At 44.6% G+C, this 16,028-nt stretch overlaps 1 protein-coding gene across 2 annotated transcripts in view; it reads right to left on the bottom strand.

Moving 5' to 3' along the window:
- LYVE1 (lymphatic vessel endothelial hyaluronan receptor 1) overlaps positions 1-16,028 on the bottom strand; it is a 141,377-nt gene that overhangs the window by 26,002 nt on the left and 99,347 nt on the right. For both annotated transcript variants that reach the window (XM_078680947.1, XM_078680948.1), the window contains exon 5: positions 7,286-7,364. In XM_078680947.1, the coding sequence (XP_078537073.1) occupies positions 7,286-7,364 (79 nt within the window). The remainder of the gene's footprint in view (positions 1-7,285; positions 7,365-16,028) is intronic.

Here is a 16,028-nt window from a genome sequence, read left to right as displayed (position 1 = left end):
GCAATACGGAAGCTACAAGGGCTAGGGGAGGGAGCTTTGATGGCTAAATCGGACATCGAGGCAGCCTTCCGCCTCCTGCCAGTCCACACTGACGACACCAGGTTCCTGGGGTTCATCTTTGAAGGGGAGTTTTTCATTGACCTCTGCATGCCAATGGGGTGTTCCATCGTGTGCGCAGTGCTTGAAACGTTCAGCAGGTTTCTGGAGTGGGCAGTGCAGCAATTTCTAACATCAGTAACATCTGTTGAGGTGGTGCATTACTTGGATGATTTTTTGTTTCTGGGACCACAGGGATCCCTTGCTTGCAGGAAGGCCCTGCTGGGCTTCCAACATCTGGCAAAAGCGATGGGCGTACCTTTGGCCGCAGAGAAAACAGAGGGGCCAACCACTCGGTTAACTTTCCTAGGCATTGAAATAGACACCAGGGAGGAGGTATGCCGACTTCCCCAGGAGAAGGTAGCAGCATTCAGGTCGGCCATTGAGGCTTGCTTGGCAGCACGGAAGGTGACGCTTCACCAACTACAGGTCCTAGTGGGGAAGCTGAATTTTGCGCTACGAGTGATACCTATGGGCAGGGCCTTTTCAAGAAGTATCGCGAGGGCGATGTCTGGCTTGCAGGCCAAGCATCATCACACCAGGCTCTCAGCAGATGTCAGGAACGACTTAGCCATTTGGAAAGAATTTCCAGAAGAATTCAATGGAACAGTGATGTGGCAATAGCCTAGTCACCCCAACGCTGAGTTGGAATTGTACACAGATGCAGCGGGCTGTGTGGGCTTTGGGGTGGTCTTGGGTCCCAGGTGGTGTATGCAGCACTGGCCAGAGGAGTGGGTGGTGTCAGGACTCACCATCAATATTACCTTCTTAGAGCTGTTCCCAATTATTGTGGCATTGCATTTGTGGGGCGACATTCTGAAAAACAGGTGTATTGTATTTTGGTCGGATAGCATGTCAGTAGTGATGGCGATTAACAATCAGAGGGCGAAATGCACCTGGGTCCTGCGCTTATTGAAGGAATTAGTCTTGCGATGCTTGCAGCGCAATGTACACTTTACTGCCAAACATGTGCCAGGGGTGGACAACGCAGTTGTTGATGCCTTGTCCCGTTTTAAGTTGGCAGAGTTTCACACCCGATGGCCGCAAGCAGACAAACAGATGATGAACTTCCCGGAGGGACTATGGAAGCTTGGTGCCCCACGGCGCCAGAGTTGATAACGGCATCATTGGCCCCCAAGACCAAGAGTATGTATGAGAGGTGGTGGCAATCATACCTGACTATCCTAAGGGAGTCAGGATCAGTAGAGAGGTTCTCACCACAGTGTGTACTGGAGTTTGTAGTTCATCAGAAAGGGAGCAGCAGACCCCTAGCTATGGTGAAAAGACAACTTTCGGCAGTAGCATTCTACGCGGGTTTAGGGGGGTGGCGGACCCACAAAAGACCCAAGGGTGAAAAGAGCAATGAGGGGTTGGGAGCGCTTAGCACAGGAGTGAAGAACAGTAGGAGGCCTATAGATGCTGGCATACTTACAAGAATCTAAGAAATATTGCCCAGAATCTGCTTTTCGCCTTACGAGACGCAGTTACTAAGATTGGCATACTCATTAGCGTTTTTTGGGGCCTTTAGGATTTCGAAATTGTTACCAGCGACAAAGTCAGACAAGGAAGGGGGCATATGTTGGGAAGATGTAATCCTGACCAGGGAATCCCTTCAGGTCAGAGTGCGGAGATCTAAGACAGACCCATTGGGAAAGGGAACTTGGGTCCAGCTAGGTTCAGTTGCAAGGGCCACCTGTTGCCCGGTAAGCTTGGCCCAGAATTTTTTCCAGATTAGACCAGGGGGAGGTGACAGCAGGGTATTACTGCATGCTGATGGCATCCCTCTCAGATTTCAGTTCACTAGGATATGTAAGCGTGCTCTGGAATGTTTAGGGGTGGAAAAGGCCCATTTTACATCCCATTCGTTCCGCATCGGTGCAGCCACAACGGCGGCAGCCCTGGGCCTCCTGGAGGAAACCATTAAGAGGGTGAGTCGTTGGAAGTCAACATGTTTTGAGCGATACGTACGCCCCCAGTTAGCATGAATCGTCAGTCAGTTCTTCTCCACTTGTCCCGTCTCCCGCTGATTGTATCCATTTCCAAATTTGATCTAGGTGTACCGTGCCAGAGGGCCCAGATATGCTGGTGTGGCCATTCTTTTATTCGCAGATCTGGGCACTTCTTCAAGAATTCATGTGAGGTCAGATTACAGAGTGCGAAGGGAATCGACCACCATTGTGCGGGGGTAGGTGGACAGCGTTTAGCGGAGGTGCCAACCCATCTGCGGGGCACCATGGCCAAGGGTATGCCTGTTTCCGATATACTGGTGATTCATTCGGGTGGCAACAATATGATCCCAGCGGGAAGGAGGGGCGTAAAGGAGTTACTGTTCTCAGTTCTGTCTGTGGTTAAGAACATGTTGCCTAACACTAAAATGCTATGGTCTGAGGTGATACCGCGTCAAGTATAGGCGAAGGGAGCGCCGCCGAAAGCAGTTAATAAATCAGTAAGGAGACTGAACCAATCAGTGGCAGAAATTTTAAAGAAGTCCAGCATTCGTACCATCAGGCACAAGTTAATACAAGTGTCAAGGGCAGAGCTGTATGCATCGGTTGGGGTACACCTGTCCAATGTTTTGGGAGCCCTTGCTGAGGAGCTAGAATGCACAGGGGGGGAGGTCGAGTCCGCCAGTGGGTGCCTCGCCCTGAGATGGAGTCCTGGGCAAGAGAAATTACCGGGACTCCGTTTGCCGGTGGCTACTTGCCCCCAGATCAGAGCTTGGAGTTTATCGGGGGCTCCGGGCTGGCGGGAGAGGGGGCTGACCTGCTGGTGGCTCTGGACTCTCTGGCTCTACCCAGGAAGCCGGCGCTTGTCACAAGCAGTGGCAAATTATCTATCTGCTGCTCTGTTGGCTGTGCGGGGGTGGGAGGCGGTCAGCATAAGGAGAGCAGGGTATCTTGGTTGTGGCCTGCTGGCACAGCCCGAAGGTAAAGCAAAAGGACCTGTGGAGAGACAATTGTAAATACAATGGAAATGAATAACCCTGATATCTTATTTGCGTGTTGTGGTGTTTTAAATAAAGCAAGAATAAAGAATGGTCACGAGATTAATAGAAGTGAGGCCAATGGAGTAATTGGCAGCATCTGAAGCTAATAAAGTTTACACTGTGAAGACCAAATACTGACTCAGGTGTTTCTATGCGAAGGGAGATGGGAAGGGAATGTGAAGTGCACTTTGTATGCCAGCTATTGACATTAGGCAGAGATGATGCGATTGGGTATGAACAAACTAGTTTAATTGGGATATTTGTCATGACATTTCACCCTTGTCTACAGCAGCACTACAACACAACTAAGAGGGATGGACTTTAGAGCTATAGGTAGTAAAATAAAATATTTATCGCTTTATGGTACCAAATGAAAATACAGAGAACTTACAAAATGCTTCATTTCACTTTCTCTGTTTAGTGAGTATGTCTAAAACATCCTTATTCTGTGTAGATTTTACAGTCACTATACTTTGATGAGTGCACCATTTTGCCTGAGATTTTTTTTTAGCTATAAACGTCTTCTCGGTTGAAGTTTTCATTTTACATTCCATTGGCTACCATTGAAGGTGTTCTTGCCACAAAACACTTAAGTAATGATGCACCTAGTCACCATTCACAGAATGGAGGCAGGTTTACCTGGCAATGCATATATGCGCACTTCACAAAATGCTGAATAAAAGAAGACAAAACGGGTAATGAGAAACACGCACCGTATGTCCTCTTCTTGTTTTTGGCCCTCCTCAAAAGATGTACATATAGTGGCTGAGCTTCTTAGCACATTGAATTGAAAAATTCTATCTGTTTTTTGGAACTGACTAAAAAATATTCAAATTATCTCTTTTGAAATGTATTTATTTGCGAGATTTATAGTGCGCACAGCTACACCAATGTGTTTTCACGGCGCATGGTAGCAGCAGCTTGGCTTTTCCGGGACCGCACATTAAAAAAGCCAAGTCAAGGTTATTACGAAAGGTGTATAGAGAGTTGCAGTTCCTAAGATCGGCCGGCAAAGAGTTTCAGAGTTTAGGACCTAGATAGGCAAAAGAGCGGCCCTTCATGCGGGTGAATCGAAATCTAGGTATAGAAAACAAAACTTGGCTAGAAGATCTCAATGTCAGAGTGAGCGAGTAAGGAGTAACCAGCTCCTGAATGTATCAAGGTGCTAAGCCATGTTCTGTTTAAAGTTATTCTTCACACATTCATTGTAAATAGACTGAAAATCTAGCAGCCTTTTCACTGGGGTGATGATCTCACAGACTTATTGTAATGTCTTGTAAAATCATAATGTTAGGGGTAAAGTTCTTAGCCATTGGTTGAGGCTTCAAATTGAGTTTCCGTCCATTCACAGAACCCTATTACAAGCAGTGCATTTTAGGAATTAGAGAACATTTCAATCCCAATTTACCCAAGAAAATGTAGTCTCATCATTTGCCATCATTGCCATCATTTGATGAATATATTAGCATTAAAGGTAACATGTTCTGCATGTAAGTTTGAAAGTAAAGGGCCCAATATATATATTGGCTGTATGATTTAAATGCGGATGGACCTTCAGTTTCGCCATGGCAGAGACTACTCCGTCCCCACTGTGGCCAAGCTTTGGGGAGTAACGGCCTTCTAAGAAATGGCTACACGTCCATCTGCCCAATTTGGATGGGCAGACATGTAGTATTTTTTTTACTGTACCTGGCGGTGAGGAACAGTAAAATCATTATAATGCTCCCTCTGCCATGGGAGAATACGCCCATGATTAAGGAAGCATTATATTGTGGAGTAGTGTGGCTCACTGGTTAGAGGCGGCAGGCCTGAGAGCAGAGGTCAGCCTGGGACCAGGGTTCAATTCCCGACGCGGCAGGGTCGTGGACCTTGGTCAGCGGACTCGATAATTCTCGCTTCGGTGCTTACTCTAATCAGGGGTTCCACTCGGCAACTCTGGGCATTAGCTTGCCTAATCTCCACAACGGCCCCACCAATTCCGGGGATGCCTGTCTCCACCGTGGGGACTCCCAGCAAGGGACCATCCCACAGGGAAAGCCAGGACGGGTTCCCCAGAGTTATACAGCGCCAGGAAACCTATGGACGGGTAGCAGTGCACTTTACAAGCTCAAAAACATTTACATTGTTTTCTTTTGAAAAGAAAATGAAATAATCTGTGGTGCAGGGCTTCATTCTCCTGATGCAGCTCCATAGCAGAGAGTAAAATGCATTGACAGGAACTGCTGTGGCACCATGACGGTAATTCCTGTCAGTGCTTTTTATAAATGACCACCTGCCTGTTGGTCATTTATAAATCTGGTGGGTGATCCTTTACTCTGTTGCCCTGGTGGATCCACAGGCCATCTGCCAGGACCAAACAGATCAAATATTCATACACATTAAGGTCAGGCACTGGATCCACACAGTGCCAAATCATGTATGTTATGTTATATAATTTTATACAGCGCACATCTACCCATAGGTGTCTTGGCACTTCACTGAGACCTAAGCATACTGAGGCGAAAGCTAGCCAGTTGTTAGATACACAAGTTTTACATTTTTTTCTGAAAGGAAGGAGGGTGGGTATGGCCCTCAGATACAGAGAAATCCACAGCCTAGCTGTACTGCAGGAGAAATTCCTTCCCCCAATTAACTTTCCTGATTCTAGTAGTAGTGATCAGTCTAGCACTAGCAGACCGAAGATATCTGTTTGAAATATGCCAATTAAACATTTTCCATAACAATGTAGGGCCTTCTCTCCACAAGGCTTTATGAGCCACACAGAGCGCCTCGAATTTGATTCGCCGACGCACCGGAAGCCAATGTAGGTTCCAGATTCCTAAAGTTACCAACTGATATTTGGGAATGTCTAGAACCAGTTTGGGGGCTGACTTTTAAACCATCTGGAGTTACCTATGTTTGTGCCTATTAGAAAATTGTGCCACAGGTGAAAGCTGCCTGGGCGAATGCAATGTACTGGTCAAATGTGAACTTGTGATGTTTTCCCTATAACATGGGGAACTATGGGGATGGCACTGAACCAAAAACACGGACCTGTTCCCAGCTATACAGAAGACCCATATTTTGTCCAAGATCAGCATTTGAAGTTTATGATCCTATAACATTTCCACAGACATCTATAATTTTCTATTAAATTAGTTGGATTTAAAGACAGCCTTGTGTTCTTTAACAAACATTGGGATAAATCTGCTTGCGGCATGGCAGACTTTAGAAAGACAGAGAATTTCAACAAGTCTGAGAGAAGGCTGTTTGAGAGAAGCTAGAGTTTTGACTATTTATGGGAAGATGTCAGTCTCTGGACCAGTCTTTACGATCCCAGGATGCTTGTTTCCGTTCCAGGGAAGACATGGCTTGGCAGTTCGGGCTGGACTGTTCCCATGAGGCACAGGGTCAGACTGATTTGCATATGGCCATGTCTGAACTGGGTTGGTGGAGTGAGCTAAAGAATGGTGATGGATTAAACCCAGATCAGTTGACTGGGGGTGAGTGTTTGATTTTCTCAAACGCTCCGTCCATCGTCCCCTTTGGTTTCGCTTTAGTCTCTGGACCAAAGCATAAGCAGGGATGGGCAAATTGGCCAAAAATATTTCTCCAACATAAGTGGAAAGGACAGTTTATCAACTTATTTTTGACTTTTTTGTTCTAGCACAGAGCATTGAATGTTCGTTCGAAAGAGTGAATGGCACCTATTTAAATAAGGCACAGACACATAGGAGAAGTTGAGTTGTGTTCTGCATAGGAGAGGTTATGATAAGGATCATCTGATTAGTTCTGATACTGCACTACATATGAATGCTTGTCCTGAAATGGTTACCTTTACTAAACATGTGCACTAATTTATTCAGCCTGACCCTGAGGAGTCTGTCATAGTGAGATGGTAATGGGAGTAAAGGAATGAAGCAAAAGGCTTTAAAGTACAATGGGAAAAGAGATGAGAAAAACAAATTGAATTCAAGAATGATGATATCAAAATCTATTTGGATGGATCCGTTAATAAAAAGCAAACAAAAAAGGATGGGTTGTGTGCACTGTAATGTAAACATAAAGTCTGAAAGAATTTAAGTCGATCAAGCCAAGGGGTAACCACTGAAAACTATTTTCATTTCAGGACACCAAGCCATAAAGGCTAAATGTGTGTTCCAAAGGCTTACAGAAAAAGACATACATGTTTAGCAAGCAATTTAAATCAGAAACCACACTTACTTTTTAACATAGCAAACTGCAAGAGCGACTGCTGCTGCAAAGAAGATCAAAGCCAACACGAGAAGGGCAGTGGGGAGACCTGAAGATAAACAATGATAATTTACAATAAATGAATGTACTCATACCATGCTTTATTGGGACACATTTACTTTCACTGGCATGACATAGATATATGTATATACTAAATCATGCATCAAAACATTTTCCTATGTTAATTCCAATTGGTATTTTGGAAACCCATACACAAAAAACCTCCGAACAGAACTACACCATATTTAGATGAAAGTTAGATCCTTACTCAGAAACGGTTTGTGATATGGTGGAACTCCATTCAAATAAAACAAGATTGGCATAGCCAATAAGTTTCGCTTTTGGGACCGTAAGTGATTATTTTGAAGTTTTTGCTATGTTGTAGAGTATTGTGCCTGATGTCTTTTATGTTGAAAAGTTCTTATTAAAAGTGTTATATGTGTTACTTAGTGGTATTATGCAGAGTGTATTGATGATTAATTGAGTATAGTGTAATTATGTGGTGTGTAATTATGTGGTACTGAGTGTTGTTATGTGTAGTGTATTTATATTGCATTGAGTGTAGTTATAAATCTGTGGTTTGTTATTACGTGTACTGAGTGATATTATGTGGATTGAATTATTTTTGTATTGAGTTGAGTGTCATTATGTGGCATGTAATTATGTTTTATTGAGTGCTATTATGTGGGGTGTATGTTGCATATAGTAGAGTGTAATTATGTGGTATGTAATTATATGGCAGTGAGTGGTATTATTTGGAGTGTATTTTGCAGTATAATTATGTAGAATATAATTATGTGGCACTGAGTTGTATTATGTGCAGCCTTTTTGTGTTGTATTGAGGAGAGTGTAATTATGTGTAGTGTAATTATGTGGCACTGATTTGTTTTATGTGTAGTGTATTTATGTTGCTTTGACTAGCGTGTAATTATGTTGCATGTAATTATGTGTTAGTAAGTGTAATTATGTGGAGTGTATGTTGCATTTAGTAGAGTGTAATTATGTGGTTTTGAGTGTTGTAATGTGGAGTGCATTTATATTGTATTGAGTAAAGTGTAATTATGTGGTGTGTTATTATGTGATTGTGATTGATATTATGTGGTTTGCATTTATGTTGCATTGAGTATCGTGTAATTATGTGGCATGTAATTATGTGGTATTGAGTGGTATTTTGAGGGGTGTATGTTGCATTTACTCGAGTGTAATTATGTGGTTTTGAGTGTTGTTGTGTGGAGTGTATTTATATTGTATTGAGTAGAGTGTAATTATGTGGCGTGTTTATATGTGGCACTGAGTGATATTATGTGGATTGTATTGATGCTGTATAAAGTAGAGTGTAATTATGTCATATGTAATTATGTGGCACTGACTGGCATTATGTGTGGTGTGTGTTGTATTTAGTATAATGTAATTATGTGTTATGTAATTGTGTGGCATTGAGTGGTATAATGTGGAGTGCATTTATGTGGCATATATTGGAGTGTAATTATGTGTTATGTAATTATGTGGCAGTGAGTGGTATTGTGTAGGATGTATGTTGCATTTAGTATAGTGTTATTATGTGTCAGGTAATTATATGGGAGTGCTATTTTGTGTTGCATTGACTACAGTGTAATTATATGGAGTGTAATTATGTGTCACTGAGTGGTATTATATGGAGTGTATTGTGTTGCATTCAGTATAGTGAATATATGTGTTATGTAATTATGTGGTAGTGAGTGGTATTATGTGGAGTGTACGTTGCATATAGCAACGTGTAATTATGTGATGTGATTATGTGGTTTTGAGTGGTGTTATGTTGAGTGTATTTATATTGTTATGAGTAGAGTGTAAATAAGTGGCATGTAATTATGTGGTATTGAGTGGTATTTTGTGGGGTGTATTTGCATTTAATAGAGTTTATTTTTTGTGGTGTAATTATGTGGTTTTGAGTGTTGTTGTGTGGAGTGTATTTATATTGTATTGAGTAGAGTGTGAATATGTAGCGTGTTAATATGTGACACTGAGTGATATTATGTGGATTGTAATAATGCGTGAGTAGAGTGTAATTATGTGATATTTCATTATGTGACACTGAGTGGTTTTATGTGGGGTGTGTGCTAGATTTAGTATAGCTAAGTTTTGCCATGTTGCGCTTCGTGAAGCTCTGTCAGGGAAAAGAAGGGAGGATCTTAAAGGGGGGGAGTTGAAGTAAAATATATGTGTTACCTCTGTTTTCCTTCCACTACACCAAAACCACGTTACGGAATTACACATGGCACACAAGTTTAACATGGGGCTATTGTGAGTTTGTGTTAATACGTTCAGGACTTTTTGAGAAATTGGTTTTACACAAAGGTATCAGGTAGACATTTAAAAATTCACAGCTATGTTTGCTAGATTTATTATGCAGATTATGGGTTTAGACTAGTTTTTTTTTTAATCATGTGCTTTTATTTCCGTATATCTTTGGCACCATTTGACTTACCTGTACAGAGTTTGGCAGACATCTAGCACGATTTGATCTCTGCTGGTGTGTAAAGCTTCCTTGGGCTTTGGTGCTGTTTTGTGGTTCTGTGTGAAATTTGGCAGTCCAATTGCACATTAGGCCCAGCGTTGGGACCTCAAGTTTCATTCAGATCTCTCAAGGGAGAGAAAACTTACAGAGGGAGATCAAAAAATGTGTCATTTTCTAATACCTCTAGCACCATTTGATGAATCTGCACAAGACTTTGCATTACCTAAATGGGAGAGACATGCTGCCAAATTACAGGCAAATTCAGCAAATGTCACCTCAAACCAAAAGTGTGAGCCCTGGGTTTATTTTGCACGGATGAATGCAGTGCATTGCTGGTCTAGTGGGATAAGGGCTGAGTCCTGGGTCTGGCCGTATGCCAGACACCGAGCTCACATTCCATTGCAATTACCCAATGCTTATATGCAGTGGGCCCAGTGCTGTGAGGCTGAGTCAAGGCCTGGTCTGCGTGCTCAGAGTTTTCTATGCATTGACAAAATCCATACATAGCTTGTGTAGTAGCAAATGTACAGGTGTAGGACCTAGTTGCAGACAAGACCTTGTGCTTAGGATCCACCGCTTATGACCAAATGAGATGCCCAGTGAGCCAGATGGCTTGAGTGCTCGAGCATGTCCTTCAACCAGAGGATGCTGAGTACAGCTGAAGGCAGTGTTCAATGGGAATGTTGGAGCAGATTTAGGTGCACTGTATGTCACTGTTCAAGATAGAGAATACATTCTGCTTCTAGTAAAGTTACCAGAAGCATATTTTTCAACTAAAGTAATCAGAGATTGAATCACATAGAAAATATCTAATAAAGTATGTTAGGTTCCGAAAATAGGACTTTGGCCCAGATGCATCAAGCAAAAAACAGGTCGCAAACGGGCAGATTCTCAGAATCTGCCCCTTTGCAACCGGTATTTTTGCATTTGGGATGCATCATCCCAAATGCAAAAATCGCAATTAAGGAATCTCTAAAGAGATTCCTTAAATTGCGATTGCATTTAAGGAATCCCAAATTGAGATTCCTTAAATGCAATGCATAAAAAAAAAAAAAATAGCGAATTTGCAATTCGCTAATTGCTAATCGCAAATTGAGAATGTCTTCCCATTCATTCCTATGGGCCTGTAGGCCCATAGGAATGAATGGGGAGGTATTCCTTAATTGCGATTCTCAATTTGCGAGTCGCCATTAAGGAATTTTAAGAAATCACTATTTTTAAAGCGAGTTCTTGATGCATGGCATTTTGCAATTCCTTATTAGCGAATCCTTATTTTTCGCTAATAAGGAATCGCAAAATGGATGCTTGATGAATGAATGAATGAATGAAATACATTTGTACAGCGCGATTGCTGCCCTGGGGCGTCCAAGCGCTAGGGAACCAGACGAGAGGGTGCAATGAGGCTGACCGAACTGGGAGGAAGATGGAGGACTGAGTTGATTACGGGGATTTGAATAGATGGGTTTTAAGTTGCTTACGGAAGGAGGCAAGGTTAGAGTTAGATCTCAGGTGAGGGGGTAGGGTGTTCCAGATTTTTGAGGCGTTGAAGGTGAACATTCTTCCCCCTGCTCTAGACTTCTTAATTCTGGGAACTTTTACCATAAAAGCCTGACTAGAACGTAGTTCACGGCCTGGGTGGTATTGGCTAACTAGGCTGCGCAAGAGTTTTGGGCCCGAGTCCCAGAAGGCCTGATGGGCAATACACATTGCCTTGAAGGTGACTCTTTTCCGTACTGGCAGCCAGTGAAGGCTGGTCAGAGCCTCTCTGACTGAAGTTCTTCGTGGAATTTGCAGTAGGGTGCGGGCCGCACAGTTCTGCACCAGTTGCAACCTATTTAATGTGTACTCTGGGGCTCCCAAGTAAAGGACATTATTTGAGTCCAGGCGTGATTGTATTATACCCTGAATAGCTGTTTGTTTAGCCTCCATTGGGAGCAGGGGTAGAACCTTCTTCAATGTCCGAAGGAGTCCAAAGCAGGTGGCGGAGAGCTTTGTGGCCTGGGTGTTAAAGGTGAGATTCTTGTCCAGCCATACCCCTAGGCTTTTGATGTTATCTTTCGGGGCCGGGGGGGGGGCCTAGACAGGTGGGCCATAATGACTTGAAGAAGGTCGGGTCGGCCGGGCCCAGCAGTATGAGCTCCGTTTTATCCCCATTCAGCTTCAGTGAGGACAGCGTCATCCAGGACTTCACCTCCTCCAGACATTTGGTTAAGCCCCCCGATGGAGAGTGTTGGGCTTCCTGCGCTAAGGAGACCACCAGCTGTGTGTCGTCCGCATAGGAAATGATCTTAACTCCATACGGACGAACTACATCAGCCAGTGGCCTCATATAGATGTTAAAAAGCGCAGGGCTTAAAGAGGAGCCCTGGGGGACTCCACACTTCATCGGTATGCTGGAGGAGACAGCTTGTCCGTCAAATACCTGGAACGACCTGTCACTCAGGAAGGATTTTATCCAGAGCCAGGCCTTGTCCACAATGCCGACGTTTGCTATGCGGTTCAGTAAGGTGTTATGGCTGACCGTGTCAAACGCCGCACTGAGATCAAGGAGGACCACTGCCACTGATCCTCCTTGATCGATGATTCTTCTGGACTCCTCGACAACTGGGGGTTTGTGTTTTTCAGTGAAATTATATATACTCAACGTTTCCAATATAATTATTGGCAGACAATAAATGCAGAGTTGGGGTAAAAAGGTTAGATTGGGGAAAGGGGTAGCTGCAATGCAGGATGAAAGCGGGGCTCGACTCTATCATGTGCAAGGTTAAAGATTAGATGTGAGGGGCTCAAAGGGGTTTCAGTGGCGCGTTTCCCTTGCGGGAGCGGGCTTTCAAACCGTCTGTTTGCAACTTAATTGCAAACAGATGGTTTGAAAGCTCGCTCCCGCAATGGAATCACCAAATGTGCACGCGTTGCCATTCAAAGCAATACAATGCGTGCACGTTTTTGCCTGAAAACTGAATTGATTTCTAAAGGTCTCCTCCTATGCAACGCATGCGCGCTGCATAGGCGAGACCTAAAAACCAGAGAATTCTGATTGTCTGAGGGGGCTTTTTTCCGGTCGCCCCTTCTGTCTCACAGGACCAGTACTGGTCCCGCAGGTCTAAGTAATCTGATTGGCTGGCTGCAACATTAAGAGAAATGTTGCAGCTGCCATTGCAGGACTCAGTCTTCATGTTTATCAAAATAATTGAGCAAAGGGGGTAGGGTAGGGGTATCTTGACTCCATGACTCTTGTGAGGGAGGTCTCAGAGGAACTTCTGGGGTCAAATAGAAAACAAATAGTGCTGCAGGTCCCGTGGTACTCTCGAGGGACCCTATACAGCTCCTGTGTATTATATCAACTGTACCAACCTCCCACAAGGGACAAACTCCCCTCAGTTCACAGCTTTTACCTATTCCTAGTGTGGGTTTCGCAAAAGGGCCCGGTCTGTGGCAAATTTTCAAGGGCAACAAACCCTCTGCCATGCATGAACTTAATACCCTGAAGGCAGCCATCCACTCCAGACCCACGTGTATGGTGGGGGGTTGGCGCAGGGCCAAGCCCTGTGCCCATGCCTTGATGGGCAACCAACCGCAGTTTGTATGGGGGTGGCTGCAGGACCTGGCTTGTAGTGAGGCCATGTGCCCAACCCCCCACAAGCAGCCATCACCCCTGCATGGCCGTCAACTGTGCGCAGTATGAAGTTGGCTGCTGAACTTCCAAGCTTGGGGTCAGCCGCAGGATCTGCCACCCCGGGCATCCAACCACCCACCATACTTGGCCTTCAGCTCGCCATGCAGGTGGCCAACCCCCAGTAGATCTCCATCTCACATTTTTACTCTTATTTTTCGCTGTACCACAAAACCCCTGTGGGAACGCAGTTGAGGATTCACCCCCTTGGTAATTAAGATTTGCTTACCAACGCTTGCTCCATCTAGCTGCACCACAGGGATACTGCTTGTACAGTGGCTCCTGCGCATCCCCATGGTACCTCACAGGAGGGCCACTCTACGTCCCATGGGAGTACTGTGGTACTTGTGCCATGCAAGATTTTTTTTGTCCCTGGTCCTCACCCCCCACCCCCTCCTTAGAAGTGCCTTAAAGTCAGAGTATCCCCTCCCTGCCCCCCTTATATATATTTTTATCAACTTCAGAAAAGTGGGGCTGAGTCCACCTGTCCTTTAATGGCAGCCACAACATTTCAGGTTATGGCCAGTCAATCAGATCACTTTGTCCCTCGAGACCGAGATGAACGATGGGAAAAAGAGCGCCCTTGGTCAATCAGATCAATTCCTTTTTTTAATTCATGGTACCGCTAGAGTCCTGTGGGACTCTCGCAGGACCAGCTATCCAGAAATACCTAGTTTTTTTTTAACCCTTTGAATCTCACCCTGAGCACCACTTTAAACACACATTTCTCAAAAATGGCTAAATGGATTTACACTAAATCACAAAAGCACACTTTCTGAATAAAGTTCTTACTTTCTGCCAAAATTTGGTGTAAATTCGTTCAGCTGTTTTTTTCTGTATTTCTTCCAAAAATTTCCTAGGGGACTGAACTTTTTGAGAAATATATTTTGGGACCCCTTTTTTGTCACCCCCTGCTTGATGGAGCTCTCCACTTTTGTGGGAAAGATTCTTGAAGATTTGTCAAATAAATATATTACCTACTGACGGTCACCAGTAAGTAGTTTTAGTTAGGAAAAGGATTTTCTTGATTTATCTTCATATTTGGCGCCATTTGACGAATCTCTGAAAAATGTTCCCAAAAAAGTGCCCCAGTGATTGTAGTTGGGCATGGAAGGTTTCGGGGCAATCTGTCAAGCGGGGGCTGCAAAAAAAGGGGGGTCAAAAAGTGTTTCCTATGTTAATTTCCCAAAGGGGCTTTGAACACAACTACAGCCTGAACTGCTGGACGGAATTATACCACATTTGGCAGAATGGTAGCTTTTTGTTCACAGATTACACTTTCAGTTATTTGTGTTAATCCTTTCAGTATTTTGCGAGAAGTTAAAGGAAATTCAAATTTTTATATCTACGTCCACGAAGCCTTTGAAAATATTAACAAGCTCATTCAGAGATCTGCAGAGCTCTGATTGGCTGTCAACTCTTCAACTTGGGAGTGTTGGCAGCCATCTTGGGACTCGCCTTCAAAATGCAAAAAAAAGGGGGCAGGGTACAAATACCCTAATCCTGCAGCCTTGGTTCTGGGGTCCCAGAGGGACCCTGGCAGGGAAAGAAAGCAATTTAAAAAAAGATTCATGGTGAAATTCATGAATATTCTCAAATATCGCTATGAGTTAAAAAAAAACAAGCCCAGTCTTCAGCTCTTGTTTTTCAAGAAGCCCTGCGGTGGCCCATGTCCCGGGGCATGCTGATACTTATAAAATAATGAAGGGGGTTATCGTGGCCCTTTTCCACAGGTAAATTTATGCATACCTCCACTGGGGCTACATACAGATATATGGGGGCTGCGTGGACCCCACCGGGCCCCGGGGGCAGACTCCCCCCTAGGGCTATTTAAAGCTCCAAAGGCCACCACCTCACTGGGACTAAATTAAAGAATATAGAGGGGTCCACAAGGACACCCAGTCCTGGGGAACACCACATTTCCGGTGCAAATGCAAAAATAAAACATGGAGTGTGACCACCACCTCCCCCGGCCAGCCCATGCACAAAAAAGGAGGGGGGCCATGTGCCCGCCCTCTTGGAACCAATCATGGCCCTGGAGATCAAACCCGTCAGGGCCAGCTCCAACTATTTCCCGGGGTGCTGTTTGCTTTTGCTTGGTGGGAGAGAACAGCTATCGCCAAGCAAAAGCAAACACTCTGCCTCCAGCAAGCAGGAGCTGTCAAACCACTCCTGCTTGCTGAAAGCTGAGTTTTCATCTCTTTCCTGGCTTGCAGACATGTGGGCAGGGAAAGATATGAAACTATTGCTCTTGCATGTAGGGAGCTGCATTTCGAGCAGCTCTCTGTGTGCAAGAGCAATGCCTGCTCCCATTGCATACTGGGTGCCCTGGGTGGAACCAGGGGACCCAGGGAGACATGGCCAGGCCCGGGGTTTGGGTTCCCTGGGGGCAAAATCAGCCTGGGGAGTGTGGCTGTGTGACCCCCTTCCCCCATTGATTATGACCCGGACCCTGGCGATGGGGTACGCAGGAGGTGAAATCAGCCTGGGGATCGGGTTGCATGCCCCACTTCCCCATTAAATTGCAGGCAGGCCCCAGGGTA

This window comes from Lissotriton helveticus, chromosome 3_1 (assembly GCF_964261635.1).
Source record: "Lissotriton helveticus chromosome 3_1, aLisHel1.1, whole genome shotgun sequence".
Lineage (NCBI taxonomy): Eukaryota > Metazoa > Chordata > Amphibia > Caudata > Salamandridae > Lissotriton > Lissotriton helveticus.
Note: the sequence above shows the minus strand (reverse complement) of the source record. Positions and strands in the feature narration are given on the sequence as shown.